We start from the raw sequence: 24,563 nt of genomic DNA on the forward strand, positions 1-24,563 counted from the left end.
ACCATCATGTAGAGAGTTCAGCTGCAAACAAATCACCTGTACAGAATTCAGCTACAAAAAAGTGATCCTATAGAGAGATCAGCTAGAAGAAGTTACCTTGTAGAGAGTTCAGCTACAAACAAAACACCCTGTGGAGAGATCAGCTAGAAGAAGTCACCTTGTAGAGAGTTCAGTTACAAAGAAACCACCATGTATAGAGTTCAGCTGCAAACAAACCACCCTGTAGAGAGTTCAGCTAGAAACAATTTACCTTGTAGAGAGATCAGCTAGAAACAAGTGATCCTGTAGAGATCAGCTAGAAGAAGTTGCCTCGTACAGAGTTCAGCTGCAAACAAATCACCCTGTAGAAAGATTAGCTAGAAAAAGTTACCTTGTAGATAGTTCAGCAACAAACAAATCACCGTGTAGAGAGATCAGCTAGAAGAAGTTACCTTGTAGATCATTCAGCTACAAACAATTCATCCTGTAGAAAGAGCAGTTAGAAGAAGTCACCTTGTAGACTGTTCAGTTACAAAGAAACCACCATGGAGAGTTCTGTAACAAATATATGTATTATATTATAATTAGTACATTTACTGATAAAATCAGAAATATTTAAAGTATTTAAAATCTACTTCATCTTTTCTTCTTCCTGTGGTAAAGAAAAAAGATAGGTTTAAAAAGTCCCAAAGCTGGCCTTAGGCCAGCTTTGGGGTATACAAATACAAAAAGAAGTGAAATTTAATCCAAAACAGCTAAGCTGTAAAAAAAGAGTGCGGCCCTCAAAAAGGCTATGGTGAAAAAAGATGTGAAATCCAAGGTGGCGGCCAAGAAATGGCTGTGATGGTAGGTTAATGGTAAAAATTTTAATAATGACAATTCAGGTGAATTTTGTGCCAAGACCAAGCGGCACCAAAATTCATCTGAATTGTTATTAAAAATTTTTACCATTAATCTACCATCACAGCCATTTCTTGGCCGCCACCTTGGATTTCACATCTTTTTTCACCATAGCCTTTTTGAGGGCCGCACTCTTTCTTTACAACTTGGCTGTTTTGGATTATTATTACATGCCAATTATTCCCCACAGGATAATTTGTTAGCAGCTAATCTCTCTACTGGCTGACTTGAAATGTAGCGAAACTCTCTACAGGATGGTTTCTTTGTAGCTGAACTCTCTACAAGGTTACTTGTTTCTAACTGATCTCTCTACACAATGGCGGATCCAGGATGGGGCATTTGGGGCAAATGCCCCCTCCTCCTTGTGGAGTAGCCATATACAGCTAGCTACTTCTTTTGATTAAAATATTTATTTCATGTCAGGCCATAATCTACTTATAAATCATGAAAATATGCACAATTCACCAGCATTTGTTATTACAAATTCACCCAAAACCAAACGAATCAGTAAAACTAGCTATGAAATTGTCTGCCAGCACCTTCGTGTGTACTATGCGCCTCTAAAAATAATTATCGTGTTGTTGCTTTTAAAGATTTTTAAGACTTCACAACCGTCTGCAAAGGCCAAAATGGCAAAAATCAACAGTGAGACACTACTAAGAGGTGATTATTAAACATTTTGCTGCTTCAAAAATGCAGCAAACTAACAAGAAGATCTGGCTCTCCCCAACAGTTTGTTTGTGCCCCTCCCCTTGCCAACTCCTGGATCCGCCCCTGCTACAAGATAGATAACTTCTTCTAGCTGATCTCTCTGCAGGGTGACTTGTATCTAGCTGAACCCTCTACAGGGTGATCTGTTCACCGCTGAACTCTCTACAGGATGATTTGTTTGTAGCTAGAGTCTCTACTGGGTGACTTTTTTCTAGCTGATCTCTCTATAGGGTGATTTGTTTGTCTATACAGGGTAACTTAACTATAACTATAATTCTGTAATAAACGGTAACAAAAATTGTTCCTACTTTTTTTTTCACCTTGGATGTCAGCACTTGTTGCTGGCATACCTTCAGCATGCAATTTTGATTTCTTACTTGCATGCATGCTGTAAAGCTAAATAAATAAATTTGAACTCTCTATATAGTCTCGTGCCCAGATCGCTTTTTCTTTTTGTGTGGGGACGGAGAAAAAAGGGTCTGGTGGATCTCCAATACATTTTTTGTGCAGCCGGATCTACAACTTTAGGGATCGTTGATTAGTGGTGATGAATAGCAAAGGCTCGTTAACGAAGCAACAATAGGAAATACGGCGCGCGTACCCAAGGATGCAGCCTTGCCAAGCAAACGCGTGCCGTATTTCCTATTGTTGCTTCGTTAATAAGCCTTTGCTATTCATCACGACTAATCAACGGTCCCCAAAAGTTGTAGATCCGGCTGCACAAATAATGTATTGGAGCAGAGGAGGTTGGACGCCATTTAAGCGCCCCTGAAACAAATTATGCGAAATTCATTTATTGAAGAGGTTTATACATCGATCTCAGTTTAATTCGGTAAAGTATCATTGTTCTGATTAGGCCCCTATTTGGTGATTATTAGTTTCTCATCCAGCCTTTCTAATGCTTTCTAATTATTATGATGCGGGCGGAAGGGTATTATCATTATGCCATTATTTAATAATATTAACACACTGATGTACAGACCTACAGGGCTTTTAATAACAAGAGAGTTGCAAGTATCAAGAGCAGAGTTGTCATAAGGCCAACTACAGAAGAAGAAGGCGACGACCAAGATGAGACAGTCAAGATTAAAGAACTTACTATCTCTTCCCATCCTGAATAAGACGTTAAACTGTTTGGGTTTGGGGTTTCCTGTTTTGAACCTCAAACTCTAGTTACGCTATTGTGACTATACATACATATTACATCTTGGTATTTTCCCTGGGATTGTACCTTTACATCATTGTATGTATATGTTTTTGTATAAATGCACGTATGTTTTCAAAGTCATGTTAGTATTCAGACAAGTTACAGATATAACTGTTACTTCAGCTATATACAAATAACTTAAGAACTTGTTCGCTCTCGTATCAGCTTTGTTCTGTCTGAGAGTTGTGGTGATTTAGATTTAGATTTAGATTGACCTTGTCCAAATTGTCTTCCTTTCTTACTACAAACATTTCCTTCACCACTTTTCGTGATCGCCAACTGTTTTTCGACAGTCAACTAAAAGCCTGCTTTGATGAAGTCGATAGAACACGATTGCACTGGTGATATATAGCGCATTGTAGCGTTCATCAACACAAAATTATAACAGTTTGATATCACGTATTCTTTTGAGCATGCAGAGTAAATAATGGCTTACCATGCGGTAGCTTAAGGATGCGGGAGGTGGATGAGAAACTAATAATCACCAAATAGGGGCCTTATAGAGTACGTATGTGACAATTCTGGAGATGTTCTACACACCAAACCGCAACTTATTAATTTCACCCCAATCACCAATCGCTTTTACAAAACAAAGTACATCACCTTGAAGCTTACGTGAAGCACCATCCGATTATCTAATCAACCCCATCGTTTTTCAAATTTATTATTATTATTAATGGACAAAAATTGCTTGGCAGTACAAGACTGTCAAGCTAGGCAGCAGGCCTTTGAGAGTGCCCATATCTTGTTGTTCTCCATAAATCATCAAGATTCTTCTTAAACAATGCCACGGTTGGTGCAAAAATAACATCTGCTGGAAGAGAATTCCACAAATTAACTACTCTGTTGGTGAAAAAATTATGCCTCACTAGCAGCTGAGATCGAAATTTAAAGAGTTTACGGTGGTGACCTCTGGTGGTATCCGTATTACTCAAAGTGAAAAATGAGGTAGGGTTGATGTCATAGTAACCATTCAATATCTTGTAGGTCTCAATTAGATCTCCCCTTTGACGTCTACAATACAGTGAATATAAACCAAGTCTCTCTAGACGAGTTTCGTATGGTAAATCAAATAAACTAGGTAATAACTTGGTGGCATGTCTCTGTACTTTCTCTAGGAGATCAATATCTTTAGCCAAGTAAGGGCTCCAGACCTGGATGCAATACTCCAAGTGAGGTCTGACATACATTTTGTACAAAAAAAGTCTACAAGTCAACAGAAAAAAGTTTGAAGGACCTTCTTAGCAAACCAAGAACTTGCATAGCTTTTGCTGCAGCCTTACGACACTGTAGAGATGGTTTCAAGTCTTCAGTGCACCAAATACCAAGATCTTTTTCTTCTTGCACTTCTGTGATTTCAAAGGGTAAGTTGGTGGAACTGTCCAGCATAGAGTAGGTGAACAGAGCAGAGTTACCAATCCGCATCAGCTTACATTTAGCTATATTGAACCGAAGCAACCATGTGTGAGACCACTGCAACAATCGGTCAACATCACTTTGCAGCCTAAGGTGATCATCAAAGCTCTGAATAACAGAATAAATTTTTGTATCATCAGCAAACATTCTTACATTACTTTCAATAAGGTCTGGGATGTCATTAACATATAATATAAACAACAAGGGCCCTAAAACAGACCCCTGGGGGACTCCACTCACCACCTGAGCCCAAGACGACAAGTGACCATTCAACACAACTCTCTGGAAGCGGTTGGAAAGAAAGTTTGATAGCCACAAAGACAAATTACCACGAACACCAAATGCTTCCAACTTGGAGATCAATCTATGATGAGGTACAGAATCAAATGCCTTACTGTAGTCTAGAAATATGACATCAATGCCAAATCCTTGATCCAAAGCAGAAGTCCACTCTTCAAAAGTTGATAACAAGTTAGTAAAACAGGACTTCCTGTTAACGAAACCGTGTTGCTCACCATTAAGTATGCCTTGCCCATTGTACTAGGACTATTGAGGGTCACGTGAATTACCAAAGAAAAGAATGCAGTTAAGAGCAATATATTTATATGGCACTTAGAGCGCGTCCAGACCCTTTTTCTCCGCCCCCACACAAAAAGAAAAAAAGCGGTTTGGGCATGAGACTACTCTCTAGACCATGTGCGCGCTAAGGCGTGGCACTTTATTACATCATCAAAATAATGCAACCACCATTTTTGAGGGCAAAACACATCGCATGCTATGGCTTACAAACATTTTTCAATGCAAATATGAAGGAATCGTACTAAAAGATAGAGTAGCACTGGTATAAAGTAAGTTACTGGGTAAAAGTATATAACATATTTGCTGCATGGCAAGTTATTCTAGCTAGGGAAGGTTTTTGCAATAGAACGCTCGATAATTTTGCCTCGACTTTTACCCTCACTTTTCTCGTAAACTATCATGAAACTTGAAGCTGTAGCAACTTTTTCCGGGTTTTTGACAGACCACACCTTAGCACGCACAAGGTCTATAGGGTGATTTGCTTGTAGTTGAACTTCCTACATTATGCATAGTTTCAAGCTGATCTCTCTACAGGGTGTTTTGTTTGTAGCTGAACTCTCTACAGGGTGATTTTTTAATAAATGAATTCTCTACAGGATGATTTGTTTGTAACTGAACTCTCTACAAGGTGACTTCTTCTAGCTGATCTCTCTACAGGGTGACTTGTTTCTAGCTGATCTCTCTACTGGGTGACTTGTTTCAAGCTGATATCTCTACAGAGTAAATTGTTTGTGACTGATCTCTCTACAGGGTGATTTGTTTGTAGCTGATCTCTCTACAGGATAACTTGAACTCTCTATAGGGTGATTTGCTTGTAGTTGAACTCCCTACATTTTGTATAGTTTCAAGCTGATCTCTCTACAGGATGATATGTTTGTGGCTGAAATCTCTACAGGGTGTTTTTTGTAGCTGAACTCTCTACAAAGTGATTTTTTCTAGCTGATCTCTCAATGATATGATTTGTCTCTACTTGAATTGAACTCTATTCATGGTGATCTGTTCGTAGCTGAACTCTCTACAGGGTGATATGTTTGTAGCTGAACTCTCTAAAGAGTGAAATCCTGCAAAATTCATCAGCATTGACAGATGATAGAAATACCACCGAGCTGCAATTTGTATGGAGACCTTAGATTTCTTGCTGTATGAGAATTTATTATTGATTTTATCATTGGGACTGAATCATGGCTATTGAACTCTGTACTAAATAATGAGGTCTCCCCTCCTAATTTTACAATATTTATTAGAAAGGATAGAGACAGTGGATATGGTGGGGTACTGTCCTCCATACAATGATCATGAATATACAGAAAATCTCACTGACTCTATCAATTGCATTGTGAGTAATTACAAGAATTCTACTACAGGGGTAGGTCCAGACTTTTAAAAAGGGGGTTCCACTTTGGAAATGCAACTTCAGCCTAGCTGTAAGTCGAAGGCCAAAAAAAGGTCATCACCTGCTGACAATAGCTGCCCCTCACCATAGATACCCTCACCAACTATATTTTCTTATTTATAACTCCACACATAGCCTGCTACACTGCTCCTCTTAAGAATACAGTGACTGCTCTACTCAATCTTGACCGCTCTATTAGAGTATCTCGAGTAAGAGAGGTTCTTTCAAAAGGGGGTCCCATGGAACCCTTTTGAACCCCCCGGGGATCCGCCCCTGTACTATATGGTTTGGTGGTGACCTAATATCAACTAGGTTGACAACACTATCAGTGGCAACAATGACACTATGTGACACCTTTCTTGACCTACTTACAAGTCATGGCTTTATACAGATGAATTTACAACCAACTAGAAACAACCATGTATTAGATATTTTTCTCACAAACCATCCAGCTCTAATCTCCGATATCAAAGTTATTACTGGAATAAGTGATCACAAGGCTGTGTGTGTTGAATGTGCTCTAACTATAAAATCTGTATCATCTACTAAAAGGAAACTCTATTTGTGGAACAAGGCAGATTTTATATCTATCAATCACTTAGTAACAGAATTTTCCAACACCTTTCTTGATAACACCATTGATACTCCAATACAAAATTTATGGGATGCCTTTAAGATGATGTGTATGAACTGTCTACATCTTGTACCTACCAAATCTGCTCCTTCAGGCAAATCCAACCAACCCTGGGAAACCCCTATAATCATACGTCTCTCAAGTAAGAAACAGCAATTATACAACCGAGCTAGAAGGAGCAACCTAATATCGTACTGCTAAAAACTTATGCAGAAAGAGTGTTGACAAGTGCATAACAGATATTTATGTGATATGTTTAATCCTGATTCCACAACAATCTATGGAAAAAGTAACTATTCCAGGTGCAGATCTAGAAATTTTCAAAGACAGTTTCAGGTTCTCTGGAATTGCAACTTCAGCCTAGCTGTAAGTTGAAGACCAAAAAAAGTCGCTATGTAGTTTTAAAAGCTGTGAAGGGATTTCAAAGGCAAAAGTATGAAGTTTTGCCAATAGAAAAAGCCATGATATAATACGGTATGTATAACTCTTTTTAATTTTTTATCAATCAGATGAATCATAGGGGGCACGGTATTTCAGATGGGGTTTCTGTAAATCCCACAAACCCTCTAAAACCGCCCCTGTATTCCACCATTAGATGTTAATGGGCTAACTGTGAGTGACTCACAAGAGAAGGCTAATGCTATCAATAAACAATTTCTATCTGTTTATACTGAGGAGGATGTCTCTACCCTCCAGATCTAGGGGCTTCCCCATACAATTCTATCGTTACAGAAAATATCACTGTAAAAGGCATGGATAAATTGTTAGCTGATACACAGAGCCATAAAGCCCATGGCCCTGATAAGATCCCAGCTCACTTATTAAAAGAGACTGCTTATAATATGGCTCCCATACTTACCCTTATATTCAAGGAATCGCTAAACTAACATCGTCTCCCCAGTGACTGGAAAGCTGTCCGTGTTACGCCAGTCTTCAAGAAAGGATCATGTAAGAATCCTGCTAATTATAGGCTGATATCCTTGACAAGCATACCGTATAGTAAGATCTTTGAGCACATAATACTGATATAATTCAGTGTACAAACACCTTGAGACTAACTCAATTCTCTGTGACGCCCAACATGGATTTAGGAAGACTGATCGCTCATGCGAGACACAGCTTATCACAACAATACATGACATAGCCACACACCTTAACTCTGGACAGCAAGTTGATATTCTTTTATTGGACTTTTCAAATGCCTTTGACAAGGTGCCTCATGAACAATTACTCCATGAACTGGACTACTATGGGATCCGTGGAACTTATTTAGAGTGGATCAAGCAATTTCTTATTGATAGAACTCAGCAAGTTGCTATTGAGAATAAGCTTAGTGATTTGACCCCTGGTGTTCCTCAATGGTCAGTACTTGGCCCTTTACTATTCTTGCTATTCATTAATGACTTACCTTGTAGTATTGACTCTGTAGTTAGGCTTTATGCTTGATGTTTTAATGTACAGAGGTATCAATGATCCTAGTGATCATCATGCACTGCAAAATGATCTGAACAAGTTAGCTCACTGGTCCACCATTTGGCAAATGCCTTTCAATTTAACTAAGTGTGAACATCTCATAGTTACTAACAAATCCTCCCCTTTTGTATGTCACTACAGGTTGAATGGTTATGTGATACAGAGAGTACAATCTGCTAAGTACTGTATCTAGGTCTAACAATTTCAGGTAATTTGTTGTGGTCCGCACATAGTTCAGGAATTAATGGTCGAGTTAACTCTGCCTTGGCAATTTTGTGAAGGAACTTTGGTCAGCACATGCAGGATGTTAAAATTAAATACTACCAGACATACATCCGCCCCATCTGTGAATATGCCGCAGTCATCTGGCCACCCCACTTACACACTAACATTCACCAAATTGAGATGATTCAAAGGAAGGCTGCCAGATTTGTATTTAGTGATTATTCTCGATATTCCAGCATTACAGCTATGCTAAATCAACTTGATTGACAATCATTGGAGAGATGAAGAGATGATTCGATTTTGGTTGTTTCATAAAATTATTAATCCGTATGTAGATATCCCTTGTGATCATATCCTTCATAATGTTCCCAGTGTCAGCCATTGTAGCAACAAGAAATTCCTACACTTACCCTCAAGAATTGATTCTTTCATATATTCGTTTTTTCCAAGAGCAATCCAATTATGGAATCACCTACCCGATCACCTTGTGGAAACTGATAATGTTGATACTTTTAAATCTCTACTAGCTACTTAATTTACATTTAGTTTGTTAACTAATCAGGTAAATTATACTAGTGATTGAAGTCTGTACATTATACAGTAATAATAATAATGAGAAGTGCTAGCTATTTATTTAGGCTTTATGGTGTGAAAACGCCTTGGTAGCAACCAACAGCCATAGCAACAAACATACAATTATTACTAACTACTTAAATAATTATATGTGTTTACAATTGGTAATTGAAGGTTTTGTTTGGTGACATCTGGAGCATGGACATAAGTAATGTAAAGCGCAGTTATTATTCTCATCAAAGTTTCTTAGGAAATGATCCCACAGATACAATTTCAGTTTAGATTTCAACAAATAAACTTACATATTTAAGTCTAGAATTGGCATGGCATCAGTGGCGTATATAGCCAGGCCTTCAGGGATGGGTGGGCACACTCATCCACACATTTCACCCCATTCATCCTTAGTACATTTGGTTTAAAACTGTTTCAAAAGTGCATAAATGTATCTAGCTAGCTAATAATATGCTACGCTGCTGTTCCTGCAGCTTATTTCACTAGTCTAATGCTACTGCATGGATGATATAGAAGCTAGAAATCAAAACTAACTTAGTAAACCTCCTTGTCTTGTTCTCTTTTAACTCATCTATACTTGTACACTACTTATATTCCAGTCTGACTCATGAGATAATCACCGCATGGCTTAGGGGGCATCTCCAAACTGATTTTGGTACGCTTAACATCATAATGACGCTAACTTCAGACCCCCCTCCCCCCCTCTCCTTAACTTCACACTATGAAAACAATGCATTGGCAATAGAAGCACAAAACATTATATTCTTTACCTGAAAACATAGTCTACAAGCAGTATAGCTGCTTAATCACGTCAATTCCTCTATCCCTAGCTGTTTACACTATAACTGCTTTAATAAAATTTATAACGTCATGAACCCCCCTCCCCCCTTAACGTCATTATGACGTTAAGCGTACCAAAATCAGTTTGGAGATGCCCCTTTAATTCACCCACTTTCTCATCTCCAAACAACTAACACCAGATTTTGTCTTATAGGTTGCTGAAACCCTGACTGAAACCCAACAAAAGAATCTGTGCTGTTACTCAGTATTCCGTATGTGAAACATGGATGGTGGGGTCTATTCTATGGAACGGAACGGAACGGAACGGAATGATGGACTAAACTACGGAACAGAATGCTTTCTCAAATTGAAACTTGCAGCCTACCATTGCTGTACAAGTTATCGGTGGCACCATAAGCACTTCCAGCAGGTAATCAAACGCATCCCAAGAAAGGTAAAATGAATTTAAGGATTGATTGTGGGTTCTTGTTGGTTGTCATTAGTAACAAAGTACTGATTGTGGGAATAGCTGACTCAATGTGTTCATCTTCGGATGTATCAAGTAGGGAACTTAATGCATGACTTGTTTTTACCAGTATGTGAGTTTTTTTTGCTTACTTTGACTTTAGAATGTACATGTCTGGGGCCCAGCCTTTCTAATCGGCATAAATCAGTATGTAGCTACACTACAAAGGAAACAAGTATGGTGACAAGCTGAATCAACTCAGTCTAAGCAGAATCTAAACGAATTTTGTGCAGTGTGTGAGGAGCAAATAGTCCGATACCTCGAGGAGGCTATATCGTGTGAACATCAATGATTCATTAACAGAGTAGTGGACTAATGCCAGATATCTTAGCCTGAGTAGTGAGGTGAATCCAGGATGGGGTCTATTTTACAGAATGGAATGCTTTCTGAATCAAAAGCTTATCATTGCATTTTATCAGTGGAGCCTCCAGAAAAAATGGAATAGTATAATAATAAAATATTAATAGCTGTCTCATGCAGTGATTGTTCTACTACCTGATATATCAAGCAGGTCTCTTCAATTCATTTATTGCATGACCAAGGCAAGTTTTGTTACAATACAGTAGCTGATTGGATGTCAGTTGTTTCTGATCTTGACAAGATAAATAGTTTAGAAGACCACTTATTTTCAGTTTCAGAGCATAATATCCACAGAGAAATTAACTAGAAAGTTACTGGTGACAGGAAAAAGCTAGGTGATCATCAGTCTAATAAACAGAATATGTGGTTGATTGAGTGAGGTATTACTTTCAAAATGTTCAGACAACCAGTGATGAGATGCATGGATTCATCAAATTTTTGTTGCGGTTGGAGACACCAAAAGCAAACTGATTGTATATTAATTCATTCACTTTATATTTTCTCAATTTTGAGCCTGTATACAATAATTAAATTTTTCTTTGTTAATAGAAATCCTAGAATAAGATGGGAGAGAAAATTTATCTTTGTTTACCTATACTGTACAACTTCAAAGGAAAATGAAAACAGACAATCAATAAAATTAGTACAACTACAACAAGGTGAATTACAGATTTAAATACTTAGAGCCTTTAGATAATTATTGTTCCAAAGCAAAATTTTATATGGAAAAAACAAATACTGGTGAGGTCTTGGTTAATTAACAACAGTGGATGGAGATTAAAAGGGTGGTAACTTCTTGTTCTTGAATATGTTGCAAAGTGGAGGTACAAATCAAAATGGGATATCAATTTCATTATGAAAATTTGTATACATAAACAATCTAGCATTACTGTATTCATTTGCTCTCCACTTAAATATGCTACAACAGTGTCAGTACATTGGCAGTCTACCTTGAAATCTCAACTCTAGAGTAGATCCAAAACACAGCAGCCCGCACTGTAACAAATACATATGATCTCACTGTAACTTCATGGATCAGCTGGACTGGGAATCACTTGAATACTTTCGAACTAATTTAACTTGTTTTGTTTGAAGTGAAGCATGTGACATGTTACACTTAAGAAATTCTAGGATTCTTAAGTGGTATGTAATTAATGTGAGTGTTCCATTTCAGGTCTGACTAGATGTATATGTAATAGGATGGATGGCTGTGGTATTCGGGATTAATAGTGCGAGCATTGTAAACAGGAAGGAGTAAAATAGTGCAAGGCGAAGCCGAGCACTATTTCTTTCCTGTTTACAATGCAAGAACTATTAATCCCGGATACCACAGCCATCTGTCCTATTGCAAATTAATCCGACAACCATAGCAACTGTTGCTAAGCAACAGAAATTCAAAAAATAACTACTGCAAAAGACCAATCACGCATAGCAACCATTGCCTAGCAACTGTTGCTATGGTCTCAAAGGTGTTTCCTTAGCAACGGTTACCTAGCAACCATTGCTAAGCAACCATATTGGGTTATACCGCATCTATCACTATGGTAACAATAGTTGTCAACTCGGACATTTACTTCTAATAGAAACACACCACACTATTCTAGCCAATCAAATTAGTATTATAGATTTTTGTCAAGGGACCTTGACAAACAAGTGTAATACTAATTCTATTGGCTAATCGCTTGACGTATATCAATATAATACGTCAAGCTGCTATTGAGTGTATTATACAGTAACACATTCAGTTGTTGGATTAACATTGAAATTATACACACACACACACATCTTGGCCCAAATCACGTTTGCCTTGGTGGCTATGGGCATGGTTTCACATGCATAGAAGGCTTATAATTAAGAATTGGTTGATCTTGGAGTTTTCGCATTCAAGGCTAGCAATCAGACACATCCTTGAATTTGTGCAACAGAAAAAAAGCAGCTCACTATTGAAGACGGCATTAGTCCACTGGACTGGCTATTAATAATTCCATGCATACACTTCAGTGATGTTTGCAGAATATATCCTCTTTGTGGTCTGCCAAAATATTTGTTCCTCACACACTGCACAGAATTCTTGAAGTTTTAATTCAGCTGGCTCTTTCCTGTTACCAGTGTCTTCCTGCTTGCTTTGTACACTGATTTATGACTTGAAAAGCTGGCCCAGACTGTTTTCTAAAGTCAAAATAAGCAAAACAGCTCACATAAAGTGCCCTTTTTGATATATCCGTAGATGAACCATGGATGAACATCACTAGTACAGCTCATCCCACAATTACTACTTTGTTACTAATAACAACCAACAAGAACCCACAATCGATGCTTTAATTCTTTTTATCTTATGTTTAATCACCCACTGGAGGTACCACTGATAACTTGTAAGGGCAGTTTCAGCAATAGTAAGTTGCAAGCTTCAATTTGAGAAAGCGTTCCGTTCCGTGGTTTAGTCCACCATTCCGTTCCGTTTCGTTCCGTAGAATAGACCCCACCAACATGGACTGGATTCCCTAAAGTTCCTCACGAGTCTGTTTTCAGCCTAAATTTTGGATCACGTGATATTGTGCGTTAAATAGAATGCACTGGAATTAGTCGGATCACGTGATGTAACTATTGAACTTATCTCAATATCTATATATCGACTGCTACTTCACAATGGAAGTATCGTGCTACACTACTTGTCTCTTATTCATAATAGTAATAGCCAGTGGGCGTCGCTGTCCTAGGGAAGTTCGAGTGGGCACACCCTTGGCTACGCCAATGTATGGCATTCCACAGGGATGGTAAATGATGAAAATAAGAATGTTGTGATATGTTGTTAAGATGTTGAGGTAACAAGAGTATGTTACCGCTGGCACCTGATCTATAGTATTAGTATAGAGTTGAAAGTGATGTAGTTATTGAACTGATTAGTTTATAACTTGATAGATTTGATAGCAAACAGTATGTCCTGTAATTCAAATATGCAGTGTTGGGAGTAACGCACTACTTATGTAACGCGTTACGTAATATTATTACTTTTGTGGTAACAAAGTAATATAACAAAATACGCTATAAAAACAGGTAATATAACGCAAGCTACTTTACTTACAAATGTAACGCGTTACCTAAGTAATATAGTTACTGTAACGAGTCTAATATTATGTAATATTATTACTACAAGTAACGAAGTTACTAATCTCGTTAGTTATCCTCTGAGTAATGCCTAGCCACAGCGAAGTAACGAGGCCTACTGAATGAACACCAGCTTCTTACTTATAACCAAACTTTGCATATTGTCCAACAGCGCAATCATGTCACGTGATAAGGTGGTAGTTTCACACGTGACAGCTTAAGGCTGTGGACACAAAGTAATATAATATGTAATATTATTACAGTTACTTTATTTTATGGGTAATATCAAGAGTACATAATATATATATATATATATATATATATATTATGAACTCTTGGTAATATGTAACTGTAACTAAATAATTCAGTTGCAAGTAATATGTAATATGCATGTAACTAGTTACTTTTACAAAGTAACTTGCCCAACATTGCAAATATGTACATTAAAGGAAGAAGCCTCAGATTTATCAAACGGCCTTTGTAATACTAACTGGTGTAATTGTTCAAGATGTATTTGGTGGCGCAACGTTGAATTCTTTCAAAGTTTACAATGTCTTTCATTAGGTGTGGATGCCAAACTTGTGTACAGTACAGCAATTGCGATCTTACCAATGTTATAGGCAGGTTATATAGAGCCGGTACCGGTTACACTGTTTTGCCGGCTATTTTGCCGGCAGTGGAGGGTATAATACTTAGAATGTTACGTGCATTAAAAAAAACTTGTACAAAAAACCTAAGAAAGCGAAAAAAAAGTTGTCTAAGCGAGGGTTCGAACCCGGACATCCGTACTCATAAGCAATGTTTGTAACGTTTATACCACCAGTGCTGCAGCTAGTCATATTATTTAGTTTCTACGTTATAAACATCCGACTGAAGTGACTTCTATACTATATATAACAAGAGTGAAGAAGAAACCAAAGCTGAACCCTAGCCTACCCCTAATGCTAAGGAACTAGTTTTCGCATCCCCTAAAGTTGAATGCTCGGGGCAACCTACTAGACGCGTGCCCTAAAGTTGAATGCTCGGGGCAACCTACTAGTGCCGGCACAATAGCCGTTAGTGTTTGCAAACCGGTACCGGCTAAATATACACTTCGAATGTTATATGCATACAATCTAACCGATGTAGACTAAGAAGGTGAATGAATGGGGACAAAAGTACGGCGAATTAGTTCGAGTGTTTGGCCATACCTATTTGATCTTATGTTGCGCGGGCCCGACCGACTGCATTTTTCTTCAAATGAAATAATTTTGAAAATCACGTGTGCGGTCACGTGTTCTTAATTAAAGACTACACCCTCGTGATATAGTCCAAAAGGGACCATTGAAGATCGTCCAATGCTCTAAAATTGTAGAATACGATGGGAAAGCTCTTTTGGAGATTTACGCTTAAATCAGATTAAGTATATTAAATACAGAATTCTAACTAGCTTAACTACCAAACTAAGTACTTTAACTACAAAACTAGCTACATTAACTACAAAACAACCTTAATTAATAACTTAGTTCAACAAGTCTATGCCATCTTCTGGGCAAAAGCCATAATTCCTCAGGATCATTTTGGCATTATATCGCCAGAGAGTAACTGACAAGCGCTGAAGCAATTGTTTCCTTGCAAACTGTCTGGGAATACCACTTTTAACAGTGGTACGGTCGGTAATCGTGGATAAGGTTGATAAAGCAACCTTATCCACGATTACGTTTAAATCTGATGCTACTAGAAGAGTATGAAACTTAGATTTTTAACTGTGTAGCTATATGTGCTATTATAGCTACATTCATTATTTGCATTTTGTATGATTGTGTTTAAATTTTTTATCATTTTCATTTTCAAACCGACCTACCTACCCAAATTTAAAATAATTTTGCCCGCGCAACATAAAATCAAATAGGTATGGCCTTTGTATGCACGAGCGGTGATGTTTTTTTATATCGTATCCCTACTGTGCTCAAGATACCGGCCATGACGGAAAAACACAGAAGGGATATAACACTTTTTATTGTTTTACTGTGCTTTAATATCTTACATTAGCGATTTCCAACCAACTAATTTTTCACACATATTTTTGCTACTTAAATTACACACCTTCAATAAAATAATGTTTCACAAGCTGCCGTTCCAGTTAATGGTAGTCAACGCTTCGTAATTCGTAATGCACTTTACTGGATTAAAATCCATGCGTTATTTATTGAAATATGTCAAATCAAAGTTTGAGAAATGAAAATCCCCATAAGGAGCCCGTACAAATAATTGCGTACGTAATTCTCGCATTTATTATACAACAACAGGTTGATATCATCAAAGATCACTAATGTTATAAACTCTGACAATGTGACATACATAGGGGAAAACTACTAAAATATTAAATTAGTGTGTGCACTAAACCTGTAATAACAGCTTTTGCTGATGCTGTCTCCCTGTTTAAATAACATTAAAAAAAATTAAAAAATTAAAAAAAAATATTACTAAACCATGTTGGATGTGTCAAGTGGTAATAACTTGAAGACGTTGATTACTAGAGTCTGTAACAAAGATAGTACCAACACTGTTGATTGCTATACCAAGGATGTCATTGAATTGTCCTCTTCGACTTCCTGTTGTTCCAAACTTAGTAATCAACTGGTGGGTGGGGCTGAACACTGTGAGGGTGTTATCATCATTAGTTATTATATAATCATCAGGAGTAAGACAAATAGCCCATGGCCTGTTACAATTGATCTTCTTGATAAAGTGACCATCTTCACTAAACACAATTATTCCTCCACTACTACTACAGTCAGTCACATACACTTGGTCACTGCTGTCCATGGCAATATAACATGGATCCTGAAACTGTCCTGGATTAGATCCTTTGGAGCCAAATTTGAATAAAAATGTAATATTATTGTTACCAAATACCTGAATTCTACAGTTAGTATAGTCCACCACATATAGTAATCCTTTACTATTAAACGTTAGTCCTTGAGGATTATTAAATTGGCCATTTCCACTGCCATAGGAGCCAAACTTTGATAGGTAGTCTCCTTGTAGAGTAAACTTCTTCACCACATGATCATCATACTCACTGACTGCTATTACATTGTGACCTACAGCTACACCTAGAGGATTGTTCAGTTTACTATCTCCACTTCCTTGACCAAATGATCTGATCAACTTAATGTTATTATCAAACACTACTACATCATTATTGTAATTGTCTAGCACAACAACATCATCATTAGTGGTGGTGGTAATATCATGTGGACACTGAAACTTCTTCCCTCCATATTGTGTGATCAGTTGACAATTTTGTACTTTAATTTTAGTGTAGTCTCTCAATGTCGTTGTCATTCTAAAACAATGCACAATTGTGTTATTATTTGTAATGCAAACTTTAATGGAGCAAATAATTGTTTTTTTCAATGGATGTACATACATACTACATAATTATGTGACTAAATTTTGGAAAACTGTTGGATGTTTGCACATAGACTGTGAATTGGAAATATATTATGTGAAGCTTCAGTGTTAAAAGCTACTTCAGCAAACTGTTTACCAGCTACTGTGAAATAACAACCTAGTGGTATGGCTGTAGTGCAACTGTTCAGTGCATCAGTGTGGCTGTCCAATAATGGTGACACATCAACTTCTATGTAGGCTAGTGCCAATTATGCTTTGAAAATAGCCTATTATACTTTTGAACAGTGCTAAAAAATTCAGTCTATTATGCTCAAAATTATACTCTAGAGTTGGCTGTTTTATTAGAGTATATCAGTCTTTCCTGACTGTTGTATTAGAGTAAGTGACTGCTCTATTAGAGTATCTTGATCTTTTTTCTGTGAAGTGTAAATAACCAGCTAAGAAACAATAAACATAATAACATTGCATGTTTTCTTGATATGAAATGCAGAACTAAGGTGTAGTGTGTTCATTTTGCTGTATTTTTGGCACGCACATTGCGCATTTGATTAAAATTCTTGAAAATTGTCCTATTATGCTGGCATAATACTAGATGCTTTTGCTAGCCTATTATGCTAGCCTATTATGCCGGCATAATTGGCACAAGCCTACTTCTATGGTGTGTGCAAAGTTTGATAACATGATGTATTTGCTTGATGCAACAACATGTGGTTATAGTGTTATGGGAACACATGTACAGTCTCTGATTAGTATGCCATAACCAGACCCTTGTGGAACAAGGCTACACCAGACTAGTCTCTGATGTGGTGAAAATTTTGGTTATCCACCAGTGAAATAATTAGAGAAGTTATGTTTAAGTACTGGTTGAATGCAGAGGACTCCAGGCTGTGTGGCTCTTCAGTCACTTTCCTAGACTACAAGCTGGTCACCACCTGGCCAGGGATTTTTTTCTGCATTCAACAATTTTTGGTGACTCTGTATACACTGGATTTCACGTTGTGTCACCTCTTTATAAGACCACCTTTAAAACTATAAAAACTTTTAAATTTATAGGAATGGAAATGGTGGAATGGACTACTGGGAATGATGGTGAATTAGAATAATTTCACCTAGTAGTTACCTCTTTATAAAAACCACCTTCTAACAAAGACCGTTAACTTCTAACAAAGACCATTAAAATTAATTTCTAAATTGCTTCTATCTTCTTGTTTAGAGTGTATCCCCATAGGATGATTTTTAAATCTAATTGTGCATCACATGGCTAGGAGTCAGATTTGAAACCGGGTAGGGTCATCCGGGTCCGATCCGGTTTACAAATTATCCGGGTCTGACCCGGATTGGATCACGTGAGAAACGAATTTGTTCGTTTGACGACGTGGAAACTTATAAACGCTATCGCGTAGCTCTTTCGTGAGCCACGCCCACTTATCGCGTTACCAACATACGCTCAGCTAGGCCCATTTATCAGTAAGTGCAGTATGTAGCACGAAACTGAGAGTATCTATGGTGAGGGGTAGCTATTGTCAGTAGGTGATGACGCTTTTTTTGGCCTTAATTTACTCAACACGAATCGAACGCTCAAAACGTAGTCTGGCTCGCTCACTCGAGACTAGCCGAAACATAGCTCTTATCGCACGCCTCGAATCCGGGTCAAATTCGGGTCAGTGGGTCATCCGGGTCAGCAGTGGTGGCCCGGTTTATTATTATTATTATTGTATAATGTACAAACCTCAATCACGAGTATAATGTGCATGATTAGTTAACAAACTAAACGTTAATAAACTTAATTACATGTAACTATAATAGTAAATGTTTCTGTCATGGACTGACTGTATGTAGCGTACCGTAATGTAATATTATTAGTAAGATAGGCCTTATTTAGAACGTATGATGTAATTGCTAGCACGTGCTTAAGGCCCCTATTCGGTGATTATTAGTTTCTCATCCAGCCTTTCTAATTATTACGATGCGGGCGGGAGGGTATTACCATTATGCCATTATTTTATAATATTAACACACTGATGTACAGACCTTGTCCAAATTGTCTTTCTTTCTTTCTTACTACAAACTTTCCTTTACCAGCTGATTCTACTTTTCGTGATCGCCAACTGTTTTTTGACAGTCAACTGAAAGCCTGCTTTGACGAAGTCGATAGAGCACGATTGCAACTGGCACTGCAGCAATTTGCTAAGGAAAACAACAGTTCTCCTGGTGATATATAGCGCATTGTAGCATTCATCAACAAAAATTATAACAGTTTGGTATCACGTGTTCTTCTGAGCATGCGCAGAGTAAATAATGGCTTACCATGCGGTAGCTTAAGAAGGATGCGGGCGATGGATGAGAAACTAATAATCGCCAAATAGGGGCCTAATATACAATAAGATGGAGTCATAGTGTGTTCCTCGCGGTCCGATTGTATCCGTCTGAGAAGAGGCGATCCTTCCCGAGATTAATCCGGAACCTGTCTGTACTATCAGGCCACCCCTCATAATTAGGGTTCGCAACGTGAAATTTCGACCTCTGAGAATCAACTACCAAACTACCCACAAATGCTAGGCTAGGTACCACTTAGAAAATGCCAGATTGGCGTTATTTTTCATTAACGTCTTGTCGTGCAAATTGGCGAATATGCTTACAAATTACGAGGTTTTTTGCTATATCTTCAAGGAAATGTCTTTTAAAGCTACAATACGCGCTCTCAACCTTTCTTACTAACCGTACTCTAAACTAAAACCATTAGTGGCTGCATTGTCTAGAGCAATTTCCAGCCGCAGCATCGCGAAAAGGAAATTTCGGACTTTAAAAAAGTTTCGATATCACTGGAGCACACAGTAGCGATGCCAAAGTAACCCTCCCAGGTCAAACTGGTCTGGCATGGGCCCAACTACTACCACACCAAATATGATCGAATTCCAAAATTGTTTGCCATCTGGCTTAGCTCGACGTCTGTCAAAAATTCGTCAAAAATGTCGATCTTATTCACTGACAGGAACTTTTGCTAGCCAGATGTGCTAGTTTATTTCTCAAAAGCTTGGTAGACCCATTGCCAGTAGCTTTCATTCATAGGATTGGTCTGGCAGCTCTTCAAGCGACCTCAAAAATTGCCAAATGCCGATATCTACGAATTTTGCCTATATCAACTAATTTACAATGCGTTAAAGAAATTTTGTACTCCAAACGTAATGCTTTGCCTCTCTTAAGTCATGCTGCATCCTTGTTTAGTTGTATTCGTCCATAGGGTGGCAATGGCGGCTCTGTTATCGAGGCCAAAATCCATCAAAATGCCCATCTCACCATTTGTCATCAGTTTTAGGAAGTTTTACATGTCAAACATGCTGGTTTGCCTTTCTGCATCTTTACTGGACGTTTCAATCACCTTCGTCTGTGTAGGCACCTTTCTTCAGTTTCTTGAAAATGTCAGAGCACGCCAATTGGACCGCAGCGCAACCATCAACACCACTTACTGCTTATTTTGTTTCATTGATTCGACGAAAATTCAGCAGTAATATTGCATAACCCAAGTAGAGTTAGTCTAGTTTTGAATATCCACCCTTCGGAACTCTACACGAATGAAATTTTCGATTGTGGTTTTTGAGAATCGGAATTTGCATTTCGGTAATCATTTGTATAAACATGTAGAGTACAATATTTAGAGCTACACTAACTCCATTTTCGCTCTATTACATTTCTACTGGTTTTCCTGTCATTCTTGCGTGGAACCAATGAAACAAAATAGCTAAGCAGTAACTGGTATTGATGGTTACACCCAATTGGCGTGCTCTGGCGTTTTCAAGAGACTGAAGAAAGCTGCCTACACAGACGAAGGTGATTGAATGGTCCAGCAAGGATGTAGAGAGGTAAACCAACATGTTTGACATGTAACACTTCCTAAAACTGATGACAAATGGTGAGATGGGCATTTTGATGGATTTTGGCTTCGATAAGAGAGCCGCCAGTGCCACCCTATGGACCAATATAACTAAACAAGGATGCAGCATGACTATAGAGAGGCAAAGCATCACGTTTGGTGTGCAAGATTTCTTTAACGCATTGTAAATTGGTCAACATCGGCAAAATCCGTGGATATCGGTATTTGGCGAATTTTGAGGTCGCTTGAAGAGCTGCCAGGCCAACCCTATGAATGAAAGCTTCTGGCTATGGGTCTAGTAAGTTTTTGAGAAGTAAACTAGCACATCTGGCTAGCAAAAGTTCCTGTCAGTGAATAAAATCGGCATTTTTGACGAATTTTTGACAGACGTCGAGCTCAGCCAGATGGCAAACAATTTTGGAATTCGATCATATTTGGTTTGTTAGTAGTTGCACCCATGCCAAACCAGTTTGACCTGGGAGGGTTACTTTGGTATCGCTACTGTGTGCTCCAGTGACATTGAAACTTTTTTAGAGTCCGAAATTTCATTTTCGCGATGCTGCGGCTGGAAATTGCTACAGACAATGTAGCCACTGGTGGTTTTAGTTTAGAGTACGGTTAGTAAGAAAGGTTGAGAGCGCGTATTGTAGCTTTAAAAGACATTTCCTTGAAGATATAGCAAAAAATCTCGTAATTTGTAAGCATATTCGCCAATTTGCACGACAAGACGTTAATGAAAAATAACGCCAATCTGGCATTTTCTAAGTGGTACCTAGCCTAGCATTTGTGGGTAGTTTGGTAGTTGATTCTCAGAGGTCGAAATTTCACGTTGCGGACCCTATCATAATACTGGTGCTGTGAAGGAGTTATCCCATTATTGGTGCTGCGAAGGAGTTGCCCCGTTCAGCAACATTTGTAACCCGATACTCAAACGCTGTGGTACCGTGGCATTGGACTTTCTACTAACGGTACCCGGAGAGGCAAGCACCCGCGTAACTAAGACAATTGTTTGCTGTTTGTTTTTCAGTGAATTTACTGCCACGATGGAAGAATCGGCTCGCCTACGCACCTCGCGGAAAGCATACCGCTCGCACGTGACTAGAATTCTGAACAAAGTAGAACAGACACTAGCCAACGATATTGATGCACTGGCCCTGACCTATCTGAAAACCGCCATGACTCAGCTGGAGAAGAAGAAAGAGCAAATCGCTGCCATTGACCAACGGATCATTGAACTCGCACAGGATGCTGATGAACTAGAAACAGCTATCCTAGACTCAGAGGAACTACAAGACGTGATTTTGGAGAAGGTCAATGAGCTGAACCAACGAGTGGAGACACTATTGAGACAACCTCATGTTAAAACTACTCCAGTCGTGTCAGAACATGAATCAGGGGAAGATGTAACCCCAGAAGCCACCCAAGAGAATGTGAGTACCACAACTAGCACACCACAATCAATTAACACAACCCCCAGTGACACACCTGCAGTTTGTGCTAGTGCTGTAGCAGCTAATAACACTGCTTCAATCACTTCAACAACATTTGAACCAGTTGTTCCTAGTACATCATCACTCACAACCACATCACTTTCAGTCTCATCAATTTCTCATCCATCAGTGACCTATTTACACAGCTTGGGACCTCCTCAGTTGATACCAGCTTCTACAGATACCTCTACACTGTTCCCACAGTTATCAAGCCTGAATCTTGGGGTCAGCAGTTCACCGAGCCTTGCAAGAATACCTGCAGTAACTTCTCCATCATTATTGGGTACTAGAACCGCAGATCACAATCAGTTTGCCACAAGCAGATTACCGAAGTTGACCTTACCAACGTTTTCTGGAAACCCCCTCACCTGGTTAACCTTCTGGGATTCATTTCAGGCTGCAATTCACTTGAATCCTACACTCAGTGGGGTACAAAAGTTTAACTATTTGAAGGCTCAACTTCAGGATGATGCTGCTCAAACAATTGATGGAATTCCACTCAGTGATCACAACTACCTTCATGCAGTCACCTTACTGCAAGACCGATTTGGGCAAACCCATAAGTTAGTTGCTGCCCACATGCAAGCTTTGTTAGAAACACCAACCCCAACAAACAGTCTAGCTAGTTTGAGAAAATTCCACGACACAATTGAGAGTCATTCTCGCGGTTTATCCTCCCTTGGGAAATCCGATCAGACCTATGGTGACCTGTTAGTGCTGATTATTCTTGGCAAGCTACGCAAGGATATCAAACAGAACCTGGCAAGATATTCCCCAAGTGCAGAGTGGAAGTTCTCACAACTGATGTTGGCTATCCTCAGAGAAATTGAAATCCTAGAAACTGGTAGTAATAACTTGTATAGATCCCCATTTACAGCTGCATTTACAGTGAACTCCAAGCCACCTGGAAATCACAAACCCCATGACAAGGGACCACAATCTTGTGTGTTTTGTAAGGGATCCCATTCAGCCAATCAGTGTACCACAACTGACCACCAACGAAGATTAGAGATTATCAGAAAGAACCAACTTTGTTTCAATTGTCTGGGAAAACACAAGGTCAACACCTGCTCATCAAAATATCGCTGCCATAAGTGCCATCGCAAGCACCATACCAGTCTTTGTAGTGAAGCCGCTTCTTCTAAGAAAGAAGAAAGTGCAGAGACAACCCCAGTCACCCAGGAAGGTTCTTTAAGTACAGTGGTCTCCCAACCAGTGACAACAGCTTCACTCCATTTGGCGAGTAACCAGACCTGTCTACTGAAGACTGCGTAGCCACTATTTCAGCTGGTGGCACCTATGTGGAATCAAACATTCTCTTCGATGAAGGATCGCAACGTTCCTTCCTGGTCAAGGGACTTGCAGACTGCCTTCAAGTGCAGCCACATGATACTATTGAACTGTCACTCTCAACCTTTGGCACTGGTGCTAGTTGTACTGACAAGTTTGATGTAGCCACAATCAATCTTCACACTATTTCTGGCCATTTGTTACCGCTAACTGTTTTGATTGTACCAACCATTGCTGCACCGATACAAACAGTGGATCAGAGGTCAATCACCAACCTCCCTTATCTGAATGGACTACGTCTGGCTCATCCACTTTCTTCAGCAGAGCAGTTCTCCATTACCCTGCTGATTGGAGCAGATCAGTATTGGAAGATAGTAGAGGACCATGTGATCAGAGGCAATGGTCCAACTGCCGTAGGATCCAAACTTGGTTACTTACTCTCAGGTCCACTAGATACACCCACTCAAGGAAAGATGGTCACAAACATGTTTCATGTAGCAGCCCAACCGGCTCCAACTCCTGAATTAGAACAGTTCTGGAATGTAGAGTCAGTGGGAATCACACCCAAGGATGAATCAACAAACAGTTTTCTTGACTCCTATATCATGCAGAGTGTCGAACGCTTAAGTAATGGTTCCTA

At 38.8% G+C, this 24,563-nt stretch overlaps 1 protein-coding gene across 1 annotated transcript in view; it reads right to left on the minus strand.

Moving 5' to 3' along the window:
* Positions 1-16,337: 16,337 nt before the first annotated feature.
* The window catches only part of LOC136252979 (RING finger protein nhl-1-like), a 30,845-nt gene continuing 22,619 nt past the window's right edge, over positions 16,338-24,563 (minus strand). The window contains exon 2 of the mRNA XM_066045563.1: positions 16,338-17,204. Within this exon, the coding sequence (XP_065901635.1) occupies positions 16,358-17,204 (847 nt within the window). The 3' untranslated portion in view covers positions 16,338-16,357. The remainder of the gene's footprint in view (positions 17,205-24,563) is intronic.

The sequence above is a fragment of the Dysidea avara genome, chromosome 4 (genome assembly GCF_963678975.1).
Source record: "Dysidea avara chromosome 4, odDysAvar1.4, whole genome shotgun sequence".
Lineage (NCBI taxonomy): Eukaryota > Metazoa > Porifera > Demospongiae > Dictyoceratida > Dysideidae > Dysidea > Dysidea avara.